General features: G+C 37.5%; 1 protein-coding gene across 3 annotated transcripts in view; it reads left to right on the top strand.

Moving 5' to 3' along the window:
• MED27 (mediator complex subunit 27) overlaps positions 1–15,184 on the top strand; it is a 160,101-nt gene that overhangs the window by 51,057 nt on the left and 93,860 nt on the right. For 2 of the 3 annotated variants that reach the window (XM_032779483.2, XM_032779474.2), the window contains exon 3: positions 9,454–9,584. In XM_032779483.2, the coding sequence (XP_032635374.1) occupies positions 9,454–9,584 (131 nt within the window). Of the gene's footprint in view, positions 1–9,453; positions 9,585–12,256; positions 12,459–15,184 lie in introns of those variants that run through there. The other variant, XM_032779490.2, reaches the window with a different exon arrangement.

Genomic DNA, 15,184 nt, shown 5'->3' with positions numbered 1-15,184 from the left:
ACTAACCTGATTTTTCGCTCCTATGTTATGCTCTTTTTCTCCCTTCTCCTCCACTTTGTAATGGGGCTACTTTAATTTGTATTAGCTGAAATTTGGCATATACGTTTTGCTGGAAGATGGGATGCAAACCGCTCTGCCCAGTCCTCCCCTCCCTTCATGAAAATTGTTTGTGTGCTATAATGATGAAGTCCTCCTGGAAGGTTGCAGATCATGGTATGCTGCTTAACTGCTGCCTTGAGGTTAATGGGGCTAGACATTTTAATATAAATAGTTGATTTCAGCCCTTCTTTGCAGCACACCATTTATGAGAGTTCCATCAGATTTTCTGTCTTCCAAGGACTTCAAAGTCGTCATGTTACCAAGACAGAAAACCATTCTTTGTACCTCCACAGCTGCCACCTGAGCCAGTGACTTCAAAGATACATTCTAGGGCATTGGAAAATCTTTATCTTAGCCTTTTAGGGCATAAGAGAAGAGTCTTCAGTTCTAAGTTCCAGTGCCTTTTTAAGGAGCCATAGCAATGAAGGTTGATGCTAATTGTGTCCTTATCCAGTTTTAACAACCTGTTTTCTCTGCAACAGATCCTTTTTTCTCCATCAATAAGAATCCCTTTCTTAAAAAGGGAACATGGATTTTCTTTGGGTATGAATGATTTTTAGCTCAGCAGACAGTAGGGTTATCCGTTAAGAATAACATACAAATAGAAACAGACCATGTATAAAAGTAAGCAATTAAAAATTGTACATTTTGAGTCTAAAACCAACATGAAATAAGATCACTTGCATATTTAGCTAAGAAGTGGTGGATGTGACACCCTCTGTACCAACTAAATTCTCTCAGGTTCACAGATTTCTTCTTATTTCCTTTATTGCTGAATATGTCTCTAGCCCATCCCTTGAATTCTGAAGGTGATTGTGGTAGCTTTACTTCACTTTTTTGCACTTGTGACCCTCTAGGGATTCTTCTTAATGCATCTGGATTGTACTTGTATTTCTAGGTAAGTATCAGTTTAGTTTCTAGACAACTTGACAGTTTTGAAGACTGTGTGATTTTTTCAAAACAATTTCAGACATGTATATCTAAAATATGGGTTATCATCACCAAGTGCAGTTTACATACTGTATAAATGTAACTATAGTGGCTTGGGCCAAAAAAAAAGGTGCGCGCAGCAATGCAGCAGGGAAACTCTCTTCCATCCTTGGGACACCTGTTCCAACCCTTCCCACCCTCAGTAAACTTACACACACCAGAATACAGATGCTCTCCAACTTATGCAAGCGTTCCATTCTGGAACACCTTGCATAACTTGAATTTTGTGCAAGTCAGAAATGTATACCTGACAATTACGCCAAAAACAACAAGAAAAACCTCTCCTATTTCTAGCTTACAGAACTTTTTCCATAAGTGTGGATTTGCGTAAGTCAGGTTAGCAAAACCCGAGGGTGTCTGTAGAGAAAAACAACAGGGGGATAAGATAGGGAGATTGGAAAAACACGGTTTATATTCAGCATGAGGACCTACAGACCCAGTGGTACCACAATATGAAAAAACAGACCTTGAACAATGCATCTAGATTCAGAATGCTGGGCAGAGTTCCTGTCCAGCAGCGATTCTTGGGTGCTCCTGGTCATCTTCAGCACCAGTAAATTTTTCCCCAACAAACCCCTCCAGTGCCCTCTTTTGTCACCCTGTGCAAGCCCACACAGAGCGAAAACCTCCCCACTTAACTAGCTACAGCCTTCCTCCTTACTCCCAATGCAAAGTCACAAGCTCCAGTACTCACAGCTCCATACTGCTTTGGTGACAATGATATTGGGTCTGGATCTGGTTTGTCCTTTCTCACAGAGCTGCTTCTTGCTCCCATCCTGGGACTCCCAGGTCAGCTGCTCTGTCCCTACTGGGCTTCAGGCTGGTTCTCCATTGCTTCCATGCATGAGAAAAAAAACACTCTCTCTCTTCCTGGAACAGTGAGCACTTCCTCTGCCTGTGTAGGAACTTTAAAGGGGTCATGTTCTCTAAACCCCAAAGGGGTAACATAAATACTAGGTTTCTTTAAACTAGATAATAGTTTGATTTTGTTATAGTCTCTTCAGGTTGAAATTATCCCAAAGGGCAGTTAAATTTTACTAATATAACGACCAAGTAGATTTCAAAACACTTTACAAACCTGCATGATCAGCAATGTCTCTTGCACAGACTTGGACACTGCAACCACTTTTATTAGGGGTAGAAGAGGGATGGAAAGTTGATCTGAATAATGGGCCTATGACCAATGCTTTCAGGAAAATGTGATGAATTTGTTAACTTCTATCTGGTCATAAACCAGACACCAGCTGAGGAGTCTTTGGTGTAATATCTCATATGAAGGACAGAACTTTTTTTGGTCCAACACTTTTTTTTTTTTTTTTAGGGTGATGTTGCAATTTTAGTATTGGGTAGGAGCCTAACTTTGGAGCCTACCTAAATATATGGACTCTGTTGCCATCCATTATGAGTCTCTCACAATAACCTAGTCAAGAAGGGGAAATATTATTCCCTTTGTATGCTCTTCATCTCTCTGTAAAAGAAGTATTTGATAGAGCTGAGGACTGAATCCAGACCACCAATCCAGTGCCTTAAATGCAAGGCCAGTGGTGGCTATTCTCATTTTATCCTGAAAACACCTGTTAGCAAGCTTTTCAGATTACACATGGACATTTAAGAGTAGAGGCCTGGAAGGATAGGAAATTATCTTCATATAAGGTTACTTTTATATAAGGTTTTTGTTACTTGGCTCTTGTTCTTCAGTCTCTTCAAAAACTTGCAGTAGGTGAATTATTGCTCAGATTAAAATCCAAAATTTTCCAATTACAGCTCATCAGAAGGGACTTGTACTTCTTCAATTAGCGTGAAGCAAGTTCTTGATTGTTTGTTTCTTTTTATTTTATTATTTGTTGCTTTAAACAAAAGGAACATATCTACCTGATCCTATTAGACTGAAAATAGAGACATTCCAGTCAACAATTAAATATTGGCATATCGGGAAGAAATGATACTGGAGTTCCTTTGCTAATCTAATTAGCTCTTGGTAACAGGAATATACTGTTTTATTTGGTTTTGCAAGTCTTCCATTTCTTTCGCCAAGCTGGGTTATGAAGTTATGCTGCCCCTTAATTTTCGCCTTCTTCTTTCCAACATCTTAATCCTTCTCTGAAAGTAGTAAGCAAGGACAAGGTTGATCAGTTCACTGATTTACAGTCTGGAGTTCATATTGAACTTTTTTTGTTTTTGTTTTTGAAAGAAAATAAGAGACAAAACCACACTTGAAGGCTGCAGTCTGACACTAATTAAAACAGCACTTGCAGCATAAATATTGTGCTTAGAGAGAATGGAATAAAATAGACATAATGAAGGAGAGAAATTCTAAAATAAACAATGTTTAAAAACAACACAGACTGAGAAAGATACAAACTTTGTTTTCCTAGTATGCCATCAAAGAGAGGATTTTTCAATCTGCCAGTCTTGGGAAAGGACCCACTCTCCCTCTTCTACAGGACTGGGGAGCAAATATAGGTCTCTTCAGAATGTTCCATATGGAACTGAGGCAGTGACATGCTGCATATGGCTTGAATACAAATAGAAGCAGTTACATGGAAGAGATTTTTAATAGAAGTGCAAGCTCTTTAGTTCTGCAGCCTAGTTGGGCCAAAGAGTGCAGGAGAGGAGGACAACTGTAATACTGGGATTTGAAGGAAGAAAAGTAATGAGATAACAGTTCTATTACCTCCACAGATGGGGCACAATACTTGTTGCTTAGGCATACTGGTTGGTCGGAAGGAGTGTGGGGAATATATTTTAAAAAAAGAAAAGGAGAACAAAGTGTTCTAACTCAGTTGGAAATCTAGAACAAATACATGTCTGGCTTTCCTATTAATTGAAAGGCCTGAAACCTAGTTCAGAAGGAGAAAATAAATAAGTAAATAAATTGAAAACCTGCTCTTTTGGTTTATTGATGCTGTTTTGACCAAGCTGAGAATTCAGCTATCCTAAAATGATCAAACATTGTTTAGGAAAAAAAAAAATTTCCAAACTGGCCTCATTATCTGAGATACTCTTTTAAAAAGAGTATCAATTAAAATAATGTAACTTCTCTCTTGCCTGCGTTCGTCTGCAAAGATGAAACCGAGGGAGTGTTCTGTTGGCTTGCTCATAGCTGGGTTCAAAAGAACTATTACAGCTTTATCATAATATACTCCCTTGTTAGCTGAAAGCAAGAAGTATTTTAATGAGGGGCAAAATACTGTGCATTTTAAAAGGAGAGAAATGTGCATGTTTTTGCTAATGTGATAGTGGCCTTAGAAAGTCACAGGATGGATAAGGATCTGTGATTGCTTCCAGGAAGCACCTATTCTCAGGGAAGTTGGAACCAGATACTTTTAAAAACAACTCCCTCTTGCTTCCCTCTCTTCCCCCCCCCCAAAGCACTTTATTTAAAATATTATATACATATATGTTCCTGTAATATTTAAAATTAAGATTTTGGAAAAAGTCATCTTGGGGTTATATGAACGAACATACATGAGCTTTCTGGTTTTAAACATTTTTTAAGCAAAGTGATTACTCAAAAAAGAATTCTAAGGTTTGTTATATGTGAATTTATTGCACACAGTGAACTGACATGATCGTGCTCCAGGTGCTTTTTCAGTTTCTGCAAGCTAAATAATATCTTCAGTAAGTGGCGTGTAATGGCTTGTTTTGCCAACGATCAACACAAGCAAAAGATCATTTGATCTAATATGATCCTAATGGTAAACCTTTGACTGCCAGAACCTGGGACTGGACAATAGAGAATGGATCACTGGCTAATTGCCCTGTTCTGTTCATTCCTCCTGAAGCATCTGGCTCCGGCCATGTCAGAAGACAGGCTGTTGCGCTGGATGGACTATCAGTGTGACCCTATATGGCCAAACTTACGTTCTTAGCATTTCACTGGTGGTAAAGAGCTTAGCTTCTCACCAGCCAATTGGATTTCCCCAAAACTGAAAGTTATATGGATGAGTTACTGTAATAGTGCTTCTGAATGACGGGGAATCCTGAGTGGCTGATATGATGATTTTTAATACTGTCCAATATGTCGACATTCAGGTACAACAGGTATTTACATATTTTAACTTGACAGCTGTTGCACACATTTAGCTGACAAAATGCTAAACGGTACCTGTCAACAGCAACTTGAGGGTGATTTTCACTGAAAATATCAGAATAAAAGAAACTTCTGGCAGTCTAGTCATAGCATCTGATTTCTGGGACAGTTTTTATTGAAACAGTATGGTTACAAATGGAGAAGAAACTATTTGGAGAAATGTGATACCGGTATGCATGCAAAATACCTTTAATGAAATATTTAATGTGTCTGTGATGAATCAGTTTGAGTCACATCTTTGATGTAACAAGTTAAGTAACTGATGAGATGGCTTATTGGTCTGCTCCTTCAAGGTGCTCAGCCTCTATTGGCCTCTTGAAATTAATGAGTTGAAAGCACTCCACGTTTCACAGTAAATGCTGAGCGCTGATTGGACCCTAAGGGACCTTGTACCATTCTTTTCTGAGGAATGAAGGCAGAAATGTTTTCAGTCATGTGACAAACTCTCTGAATGATGCTCAGAAGGAGTGGATGGACCAAGTCATAGACTTCTTGAACTGGTTTCATTCCTCTCCCTATTGTATTGAATCCATTCTTGACCGAAGTCTTCTGTTAAACATCCCAGGCTGGCTTGAGCTACAGAAGCCAAATATTTTTTCACCATCCAGGAGAGTGAGTTGGCTTTGAATTGAGTAAAAATAATAGCAAGTATTTTACAGTTTATTAATGTGAAGGTGCTGATTCTTTCAATATTTTGTTTTTAAGTAATACTAATAATTACTATTTATACAAGTGTTTCAAAGCACTTTTTTTTTGTCTTCAAGAAATGCTGGAAGTATGCGAACAAAAGTGCTTTTCTGGATCACCATATACAGTAGTAATACTGTGAGCAAAATAAAAGTGTTGTGGTATTGCATGCCAGAGTGAACAAATGGGGATTAGTGCAATCAGTAAAACAATGGAATAAAACTGTGTGAAATTATATATATTTTGCAGTGTTTTAAACGTTATCTCAGCTGGTCATTAAAGACAGCTTCGTTACTCAGTGTTGCTAGCTTTCACTAATTTGTTGCAAATCTCATGTTTTTCTTAAAGGTCGTTTTCCTGGACTCAGGCAGTTGCAAGAGAATCTCATATTTTTTAAAGAGAATTTCTAGCCCTCATGGTTGTATAGAAACTCTTGAAAGCACCTTAAAGGCACAGAGACCAAAAGGCAAATAAAAGAACCCCCCAATTTTTTAAAGTAAATAAACCTGTTTCGTTTTTTTTTAAGGTCTGACTCATGACTTTTGAATAGTTGGTGTTGACAGTATTGGTTGTATATCCCATCTGTAAGATAATTCCTATACAGGAAACTGTGGTAATAGAATGACTAACCGTTTTCTATTAGATCCTATAATAACTGTACTGTGATAATTTCATGCTGGGAATAAGGGACTTTCTAAAAAGCCCATGAAACCAGAATAATAGAAAGAATAACTGCAAATGGAGTAACAGAACAGAAAACCTGGAATAACCAGATATGATGAAAAGGTGTATTTCCCTCCCCCTTTATTCTGCTCACATTTGACCATGCCATAAAATGAACATATTATTTTGAAAAGTAGAGAACTGTTATAGAACATTTCATGGTCCTTCTTTTTGAAGCAAAAGTTGCTCTCATGGAACATTGGGAGATAAATATGTGAATTGTAAGTGTATATTTTATGTACATGTACCACATTATTTATATGCATTAAATCTCATCCTGTATTCATAAATAGTAATAAATCTGAATTACCTTCAGCCTTGGTTCTGTTCTTCAGAACCTGTGACTAAGGAAACATTTCCCCAGTCTTTTTGGTTCAAAAATGCATTGTGTACAATACAGTGTGTGATGCTTTAAATAATGTATAAATGAGATCGGACAGGAGTTGCCTATCAGTTTTATTAACTTTGACCCTTTCTGTCGTCGTAAAGATGGTTTTTTAAAATATTTAATGGGTCCTTCTAGGTTTTTGACAGCTGGGTCTGTGTTCTTGGAAGCACAGAATTAGCACACACCTAATTAAGAAAAAGTCACTGAATTACTGGGAATCAGCATTCAAGGACATAGTTTGTTTTCTGGAATACTAATTTTTAAAAAATGGTACATACTTTTCTTGTACCTGGCCCCTAAATGTGAAATGCACCAGAAGGTCTCTGAATAGTATCACATTTTACAATGATAATATTAATAATTCATCTGTAATAGTACTATTTTTGCTCTGTCTTTTGAGCAAGTGGCCAAAATGATGCCATTTGGGTAAAATTCCTGTTGTGCCACTTTGCACAGAGAGCATAACTCTTCCAGAGTAGTGTCAGCAGGGACAAAATGGATGAGTTTGCACTGATCATAATAAGATGCAATGAAGAAAAGAGAAGGGAATGTTCCTGGAGCCAGGAAGAGGTCTCCTGCCAAGCTGCCTTTCCCTTTAATTCCATAAACACTGTACATATTGCACTCATTGCAAATTCTGGTAGTGGAGATAAAAAAACTAAGCCCCTGACATTTTGAAACATCGTCTTTCAGACTTGTAGTATCCCGTTCGTTCATTGATTTCCCATTTAAAAAATTTGTAGGCGAAAAACAAATTTGAGCAAAATTCATTGGTCTAAGATGAGTTGTTAGAGCAATATACCACTCCCTTTCCCTAGCTGAGAGTAGTTCTGCTTTTATTAAAACTGTTATACATCTTTGTCTGTGTCATAGTGCTGTATAAATCACATGGCAAATCGAACAAGTAAATCAGGAAGCTGTTAAAAAAGCAATATGGATGCTCTAAACACTGACATTTAAGTCTTATTGGCCCACTGGATAGCGTAATTCATTTTATAGCCATTTTCAAGGAGATCATTTCAATTGGTTTTGTTTCTTTCGTTTTCAGTCACAACACTGTGGAACAGTGGTGTGTAAATGGATTTTATTTTCTGAACATTGTTAGGTTATGCTGAGGAAGCTATGACTTTCTTATGTGGTGGTTGCGAGATTAGTTTTCCTAAATTGTAAAATAGCTGACCTTTTCAAGACAAATGTGTAGACACTTTGACAAAACACTGATACAGGGCTACAGATGTGGAAAGAATTCCACTTGGCTAACATTGAATAAATATCTGGTGCTTTTTACTTCAGAATCTGGGGTATGGTTTACTTCAGAAGCAGGATGACTTTAGAACTGTTAAGGTTAAATTGTTAACTTATCTTTTTCATAATTTGGTTTCACCATAAGGACACCAGTATGTTTATCTGAGAATGTGCTCAGTAAAATGGTCTTCCATGTTCACGTACGTCCTTCACATATGGTCTTTCACTGTCAACTAAAATAAATGCATGGAGAAGACCGCTACTTCAGATTACATTTTCATTTGCAAATTGAGCCAGGTGCAAGGAATTGAAACACAAACAAGATTTTCCTAGTGTAGCCAGCTTCCTGATCCTCTTCTTTAAGGATCCCTGAATCTCTTGGTTTATTGTGTATGATCTGTTACCCATTCACAAATAGTTGTTGTCATATCTTCATTAAAAATCTGTTTATATAGTAAAATATTACTTCTTTGAATTAATGAGCACTATCAGTGAAAATGTGCCTATATTTATAGACCATTGGAATCTAGTTTGTGGGTTGGCTTATTATTATTATTTTATTATTATAGTATGGGTCTCTGAAATGTCCAGGTTCACAAATTTATTTTGCATAGAGCAGCAGATTATGGGATCAGTTTTCCTGGCATCTGAAATAAATATTTAAGAGAAATTGGCTGCCTCTATAGCATTTAGGTCAACTTGGACGCAACATACCGTCCTTAATTAGTTTGTATCTGTAGCTTATTAATATATTGTGGGTTCTGCTTTCAAGACTAAAAGAGTAGTCTAGCAGAAATTATAATTTTGGTCACAGGTCATTCACGTAGATAAAGCCTCCTATAAAACTAGTATGGTGACTTCAAATAAAAAAAAAATCAGAATGCTTGGTTATTAGAGAGAGAGGATGTTCTAGGGTTTTATGAACAATATGGGTTTCTAGAAATATTGATTCTGTTACTGGCTCACTTGCAGAACTGCTGTTATCTTGGTCAAGTTACTTAGCCTCTGTGGCTTAGTTTCCTTGTCTATAAAATGGGAATATCTACCTTCCTCATGGACCTGTTGTAAAGTGTAAATTGTATTTAATAGTTATAAAGTACTTGTATGGATGGTGCTATAAAATGCAAAGTATTAGTTGCTGTCTTACTAGCAGCAAGTAGCTGTTGTGTGGGCAAACGGGAGAATTTTTAATGCACTGTCTCTTTGCTGATTTCACTTTTCTCTCTAGTTGCAGTACCATGCAGGGTTAGCGTCTGGCCTTTTGAATCAACAGTCTTTGAAACGTTCTGCCAACCAGATGGGAGTATCTGCAAAACGGAGACCAAAAGCCCAACCTACAACTCTTGTTTTACCACCTCAGTAAGTAGGGGAACATTTTGAGAGAGTTCTTATTGTGTGATGTGTATTATTTTTAAATTAAAAATAAAACCTTTTAATATTTTGCTATGGGCTTGCTCTGTGGAGGAGTGAGACCAGTAACTGGATGGGGACTATGGGTATCACGAAAAAAATGTATTGCTGCCTGTCAGTCTCACTGAATGTTACTTTGGACTCTAACAACAACTCTGAATTACAGGAATTCTCCTTTCCAGTTGGCCTTGAAAGTATTTTTTGCAAGATCAGATTGACATTGAAACAAGATTCTTCATTAACTGATCAGTGACTAAGAGATTTGAGTAGGTCTTTTCAGAAGGTCCTAAAAGACTGGAGCCAAAAAGTCTTTGGTGCTAGTACTTTCTTGACAAATGCCTGTTCTCAGTCCATCTGTTCACCATATGTTAATTTTTCATTGGATTGAAACTTCCTTTACAGGTGACAAGCAATTATGAGGACACCTAGAAAATGTTTATGGAAATAGACAACAGCACTCTAGGCAGTCTGTGTTGTGATGCCAGAAACACTGAGACACCCACAACTAGGCTTATAAATGAGTAAACTGTTCAAAATATTTAGTTATGTATAAGAAAATTATTATTATAGTAGGAAATGAAGTGTTAAGTGATTATTCAGGGTCCTGAACATCCTTGTAGTTGGTAAAAATGTACTGCTGCCTTTCAGGTAGAAGAAGATCCACTGATGTATAAATACTGTATTACTTCTCTCTTGTCACTGGAGTCAGTGGCACTGAGGCAGTGCTGGACCTAAAGGTAATCTCAGCTTTCTTAAGATAAAATTAAATGAGAGCAAAGTGCAATCAGAAGAGTTTTCTCCTTGTATAGTAACTTTAAACAGCTAGTAGTTCAAAAATCTATCAACTGTTGTATCTCCTTACCAATATGTCAATAGCAGGATGGTTAAAAAGGCTGCTTTAGCAAAATTAAATGATGTAGAGCCAAATATCACTCTGTTATATCAATGTAACTGCATTGACTTCAAACTGCAGTGGTAACTTGGGTAGACTTTCATTGAATGTGTGCATTTCTTTGGCAGAGGAGTCAAATTTATTTGATAGAGAAAGACAAATTCCATTTTTAATTATGGTTCATGGGCTAGAGTATTATGTTGCCAATTCTCTCAATTTTATTGTGAGTCTTGTCATATTTGTTGTTTTTCCTCATAGCCCTAGCTTCTGAAATCCTATGATTTATGGAAAAATCTCAGCTTGTTGGTGGTGTTTTTTTTTTGTTTTTTTTTAAATTAAATCATGTTTCTAACCTTCTTGGTTGCGGAGGAAAGCCTTAAAATGTGACCAGAGTATATCATGCGTAGAATAGAACCTTAGTGTAGTAACTAAACTTGTAGTTATTGTCATATTATTGTTGTTTGTTCAATACCTTCTTGCCACATTCAGCATCACTCAAGTGGAAAATATACTTACCTGAAGGATCAGCTATATTTCTGTTCTCTGCCACCTCACTTTTTTCCCCCCTCTTCCTTCTTCATTAACCTTTCTGTTCTCTTTCTTTTCACTGTTCTTGTGTGAATTCTCGTTTCTTCTTTCTGAATTTCCTTCCTGCATCAACTTCCAATTCCCAGCCTTACCCTTTGGCTTTACTCCCACTTCTACCCCATTCTGCCACTAAAATAAGCAATGCAAAAGTTAATGTTTACGCTTTGGATCGTTAGGCTTCAGAATCAACATGCCAGTGAGATTATTGGTAGGCAGGGAAGTTCACATCTTGCAGGCTGTCTGCAGATTCAGACAATACTGCATCTGTTATACTTGATTCATGTTTGGAAGGTTTTCTTCTCAATGATGAGGATTAGAAAGTTTTTTGGTTTTTTTTTCTCCCCAATGGAAGCTGGGTATATGCAGATTCTAAATATTTCCCATGGACCACATAAATTCATCATGAGGGCTGGATCAGGCCCATCGGCTGGATGTCTACCTGCTTTGGCCAGTGGTGAGAACAGAATTGTGGAAAGTTTAAGAGGTGTCTGATTTGAAAGTTGCAGTTGTTTGAAAATGTGATTCCCTCACCCAGTAAACTTGCTGGCATAGCAATATCATCCTGGGAATATCTCTTATTCAGATTCCTTCCTGCTTGTGATTAGTGATTCAGGGCCAACAAAATAAATTGCAGCAGTTGAAGGATTATTGAGATAAAAGGGTACATTATTAATATTTTCCAGTTGGGGTGAGAGAGTTTCCTTTCTGTACTATCTTTCCAGGTGCTCAAATAGTCTCAGTTTTTTGAAAAAAAAAAAAGGGGAAAAAAAGCTTACTCAAATATGTTGCATGTCGGGAGATCAGTTGATGCCTCAGTTGTTGTATGCATATTGTATAACCACATGCTGTGGTGTCATTGCAGACAATCTGCAGTAATTCTGGTTTGTCTAATAGTGAACATATAATTGCATTTCCGTGGATTAAGATGACTACATGTTGTGCTACATTAATTAATCAATATTTGATCTGCTTGTTCTTTCTGATATTTTTGTATTTGACAGTCCATTGTTATGCTTAATCTGATATCTTACTTCAAAGTTTAAAAATGGAGTGACAAATGGATTATGTTGTCACAGTTGTGCTACAATTTCATGGGTATAATGAGTTCTCCCTTCTCATTTTTCCTCATTCCTCATAACAGCAGAAGCAGTATGAGAAGAATCTTCAGCACAACCCAGATGTTTCCTTGAAAAGGCATTTTAGGAAGTGTAGAATTCTTCCCACCACTTTGCTATTATTTATGCCATGGAAATTCAGATATCTTGTATCTATTGTGTATTTGAATAAATAAGGGTTTTTTTATTTTGACAAATATTCTTGTTTCAGTAAAAATATTAAATTAAGTTGCATGTCTTAGTAGCATTTTCTGTAGGAATTCCGTAACACTTAAATGTTATTCAGAGCAGTAGCATTTCCTAAAGTTTTTCTTAGTGCAAGGGGAGATAAAATTAGTTTTGCACTTCAGTTTGTTGTTTCAGGGAAGCAAGTCTAAGTTGGAACACACAGCAACACAGCTGAGTTTATTGGGCTTATGCAACCTGGTTAAACTAAGCCCACAGCATTCTTATCAATGATGTTCAAGGCAAGAAGTCTTCCAGGAAGTTGAGTAATTTTTGCAGTCCTCAAAAATGTGTCATGGCTGCCCACATTGACATAGTAGACTGTCACTAAAATGCCACCAAAATTCCACAGCAGTACAAATTCTATGTCCAGTATGAAACTAGTTCAGAAGGCTCCATTGCCTTTGTGGTGAATCATACCTGGGTTGATGATGCATGGGGTCCGAGACAAGATAATTATTTGTCACTTTCTCTGCAGATAATGAAGCTCTCCATGTATCCTCTACCATAAATCTTTCACCTAGTAAACTTGTCCGCAACTGGTGATGCAAGGGCAGACCACCATGTTGTGGATTAAACAAGTCTTTAAGGGTAAATGTGGCATATCATACAATTTCGTCATGAGTTTTGCTACGCTTTCCTCTCTGTGAACACTGGGCAGAACAGTATTGCAGAGAACCAGTAACCATGGTAGAGCAGTAGATTTAAGTGTCCCTGCATCGTGGAATTAAATTGCATACCAGTCATCTTTGTGTGAGATGAGCAAGCCTATACATGAGCGCAATATCCGCCACTGAATAACAGAGTGCCAAGGCTGAAGTGCGTAACGTTTGGGTGTTGGTGCCCCATGTTGTTCCGTCCAATTTTCCGAGCAGGTTGTTGCACATTTTGACCTTAGTTGCTTTCTTTGTAAGATGGTCACAATATGTAAGAGTTCATTCCAATGTGACACCTAGATGGACGAGGCGTGAACTACGCTTTATTCGCTGACCACTGAGAACTATGTTCAGCACTCTGCCTGCTTGTGCATTATGTATGTGTAAGACACTTGACGCAATCTTATTCCATTTGGTATCGGACACCTCCAATGACAATAATTGTCTGTAGCCGTCAGATCTGCATTCAGAACACGCTTAAGTATGTCAAAGGAGTGTGACTGAGTGCCGAAGCATACGTCGTCTGCATAAATTGTGAGACCCAGTATATGGTAGGTTATTTGAATATAAGTTGAGTAATCTTAGAGATATTACTTGTCCTTGCAGGAGGCCGTTCTTCTGGTGCCTCCAAGCGCTTGTTCTCTCATCAATATGCACACAGAAATTGCAGTTTCTCAAAAACAGAGCCACTGCACATATTAACCAGCTTGGTACAGTTCTAGACAATTTCACCAAAAGGCCCATGTGCCAAACCATATTGTATGCCATGGTCAGATCAAGGAAAACTGAATCAGTCTTCAGCTTATGTTTGATTAAAAAAAAAAAAAAAAAAGATTCCAAGTTGTAAGTGCCAGCACTTGACCACATGTACTAGTCATAGTCTACGACTGCGATGAAAACCAGCTTGCTCTGGTGCCAGCATGCCTTCCACAGATGGTGAAATTCTTTGCAAAAGCAGATACTCAAGGACCTTTAAAGCAAATGCTTAGAAATGAAATTGTCTTCAGCTCAAAGGCAAGTGTAGGTCTTTCCCAGGTTTCAGCAAGGCAATGACCTTCGCTTGGTGTCAGACTCTAGGCAGTCTGGATTCCCTCAGAACTCTGTTGAAAAATTGAATGAGCCATTCCTGAGCGCGAGGACCAGTTGTTTCATGAATTCAGGTACAATTCTATCCCGATGCAGTAATCGGTGTCAGACAGAAAAGGAATACCAGGAAAATACTACCCTACAGCTCAGGAAGTAAGATGGATAATGACATAGATAAAGAATTTTTTGAAGGCCTTTCATGTTGGCATTGTATCCCAAAGGCTAATTATATCCAATTAGTTACATTCCCTTGTGAAGCTGGCAATTCAAAACTTGAGTCTCCCAGATATGGTGGCACAGTGTGTTACAGCACATCACAAATAGCCTAACTATTATAGCGTTTCTAAACTACTTTAGCAAGCTACATTTCAACCAGAACCTATTACACATGTTTTTTTGCCTAGCAACAACATGTTTATTCAATAACCCCTTCAGTCTTTTAAATCCTTACAGTTCTGAGCTGCATACCAGAAAGGCTTCTGAATATGCCTCTCTAGTGCAGCTAAATGTAACTGGTTCAAATATAGAATATTCCATTTATATGAATAAATGTTCATTAGAAAACTGCCAATAGAAAGAAATAGTAATCTAAAATATTTTTTCCTAGTAGAACAAACAATTGCAAGGAAAACAGAATTAATTGGTAGATTTATTCATACTTTTTGACAACATTAATTAATTTGGACTGGGATGGGTTGCTCTTAATTACTCTTGAAAGATGTACATATTGAAGCATCAGCATGACATATATATGGCTATAAATTTGACTGTGGATGAGTATTGTCAGAAGTTGAAGGTTTCTCATCTGTTTAAAAGGAGGTACAACCATGTATTTAGCGAAGCCATCATTTATTTCTTTTGTGAAAGGCATGTGGTGTACAAACTTTCAGGAATCCCTAAACTTAAAACGCAGGCTACATACTATATGAAGTGTCATGTAAGTGTTGCCAGTTCTTCTTTGAGTGGTTGCAGATAGGTATTCCACTC

The sequence above is a fragment of the Chelonoidis abingdonii genome, chromosome 24 (assembly GCF_003597395.2).
Source record: "Chelonoidis abingdonii isolate Lonesome George chromosome 24, CheloAbing_2.0, whole genome shotgun sequence".
Lineage (NCBI taxonomy): Eukaryota > Metazoa > Chordata > Testudines > Testudinidae > Chelonoidis > Chelonoidis abingdonii.
Note: the sequence above shows the minus strand (reverse complement) of the source record. Positions and strands in the feature narration are given on the sequence as shown.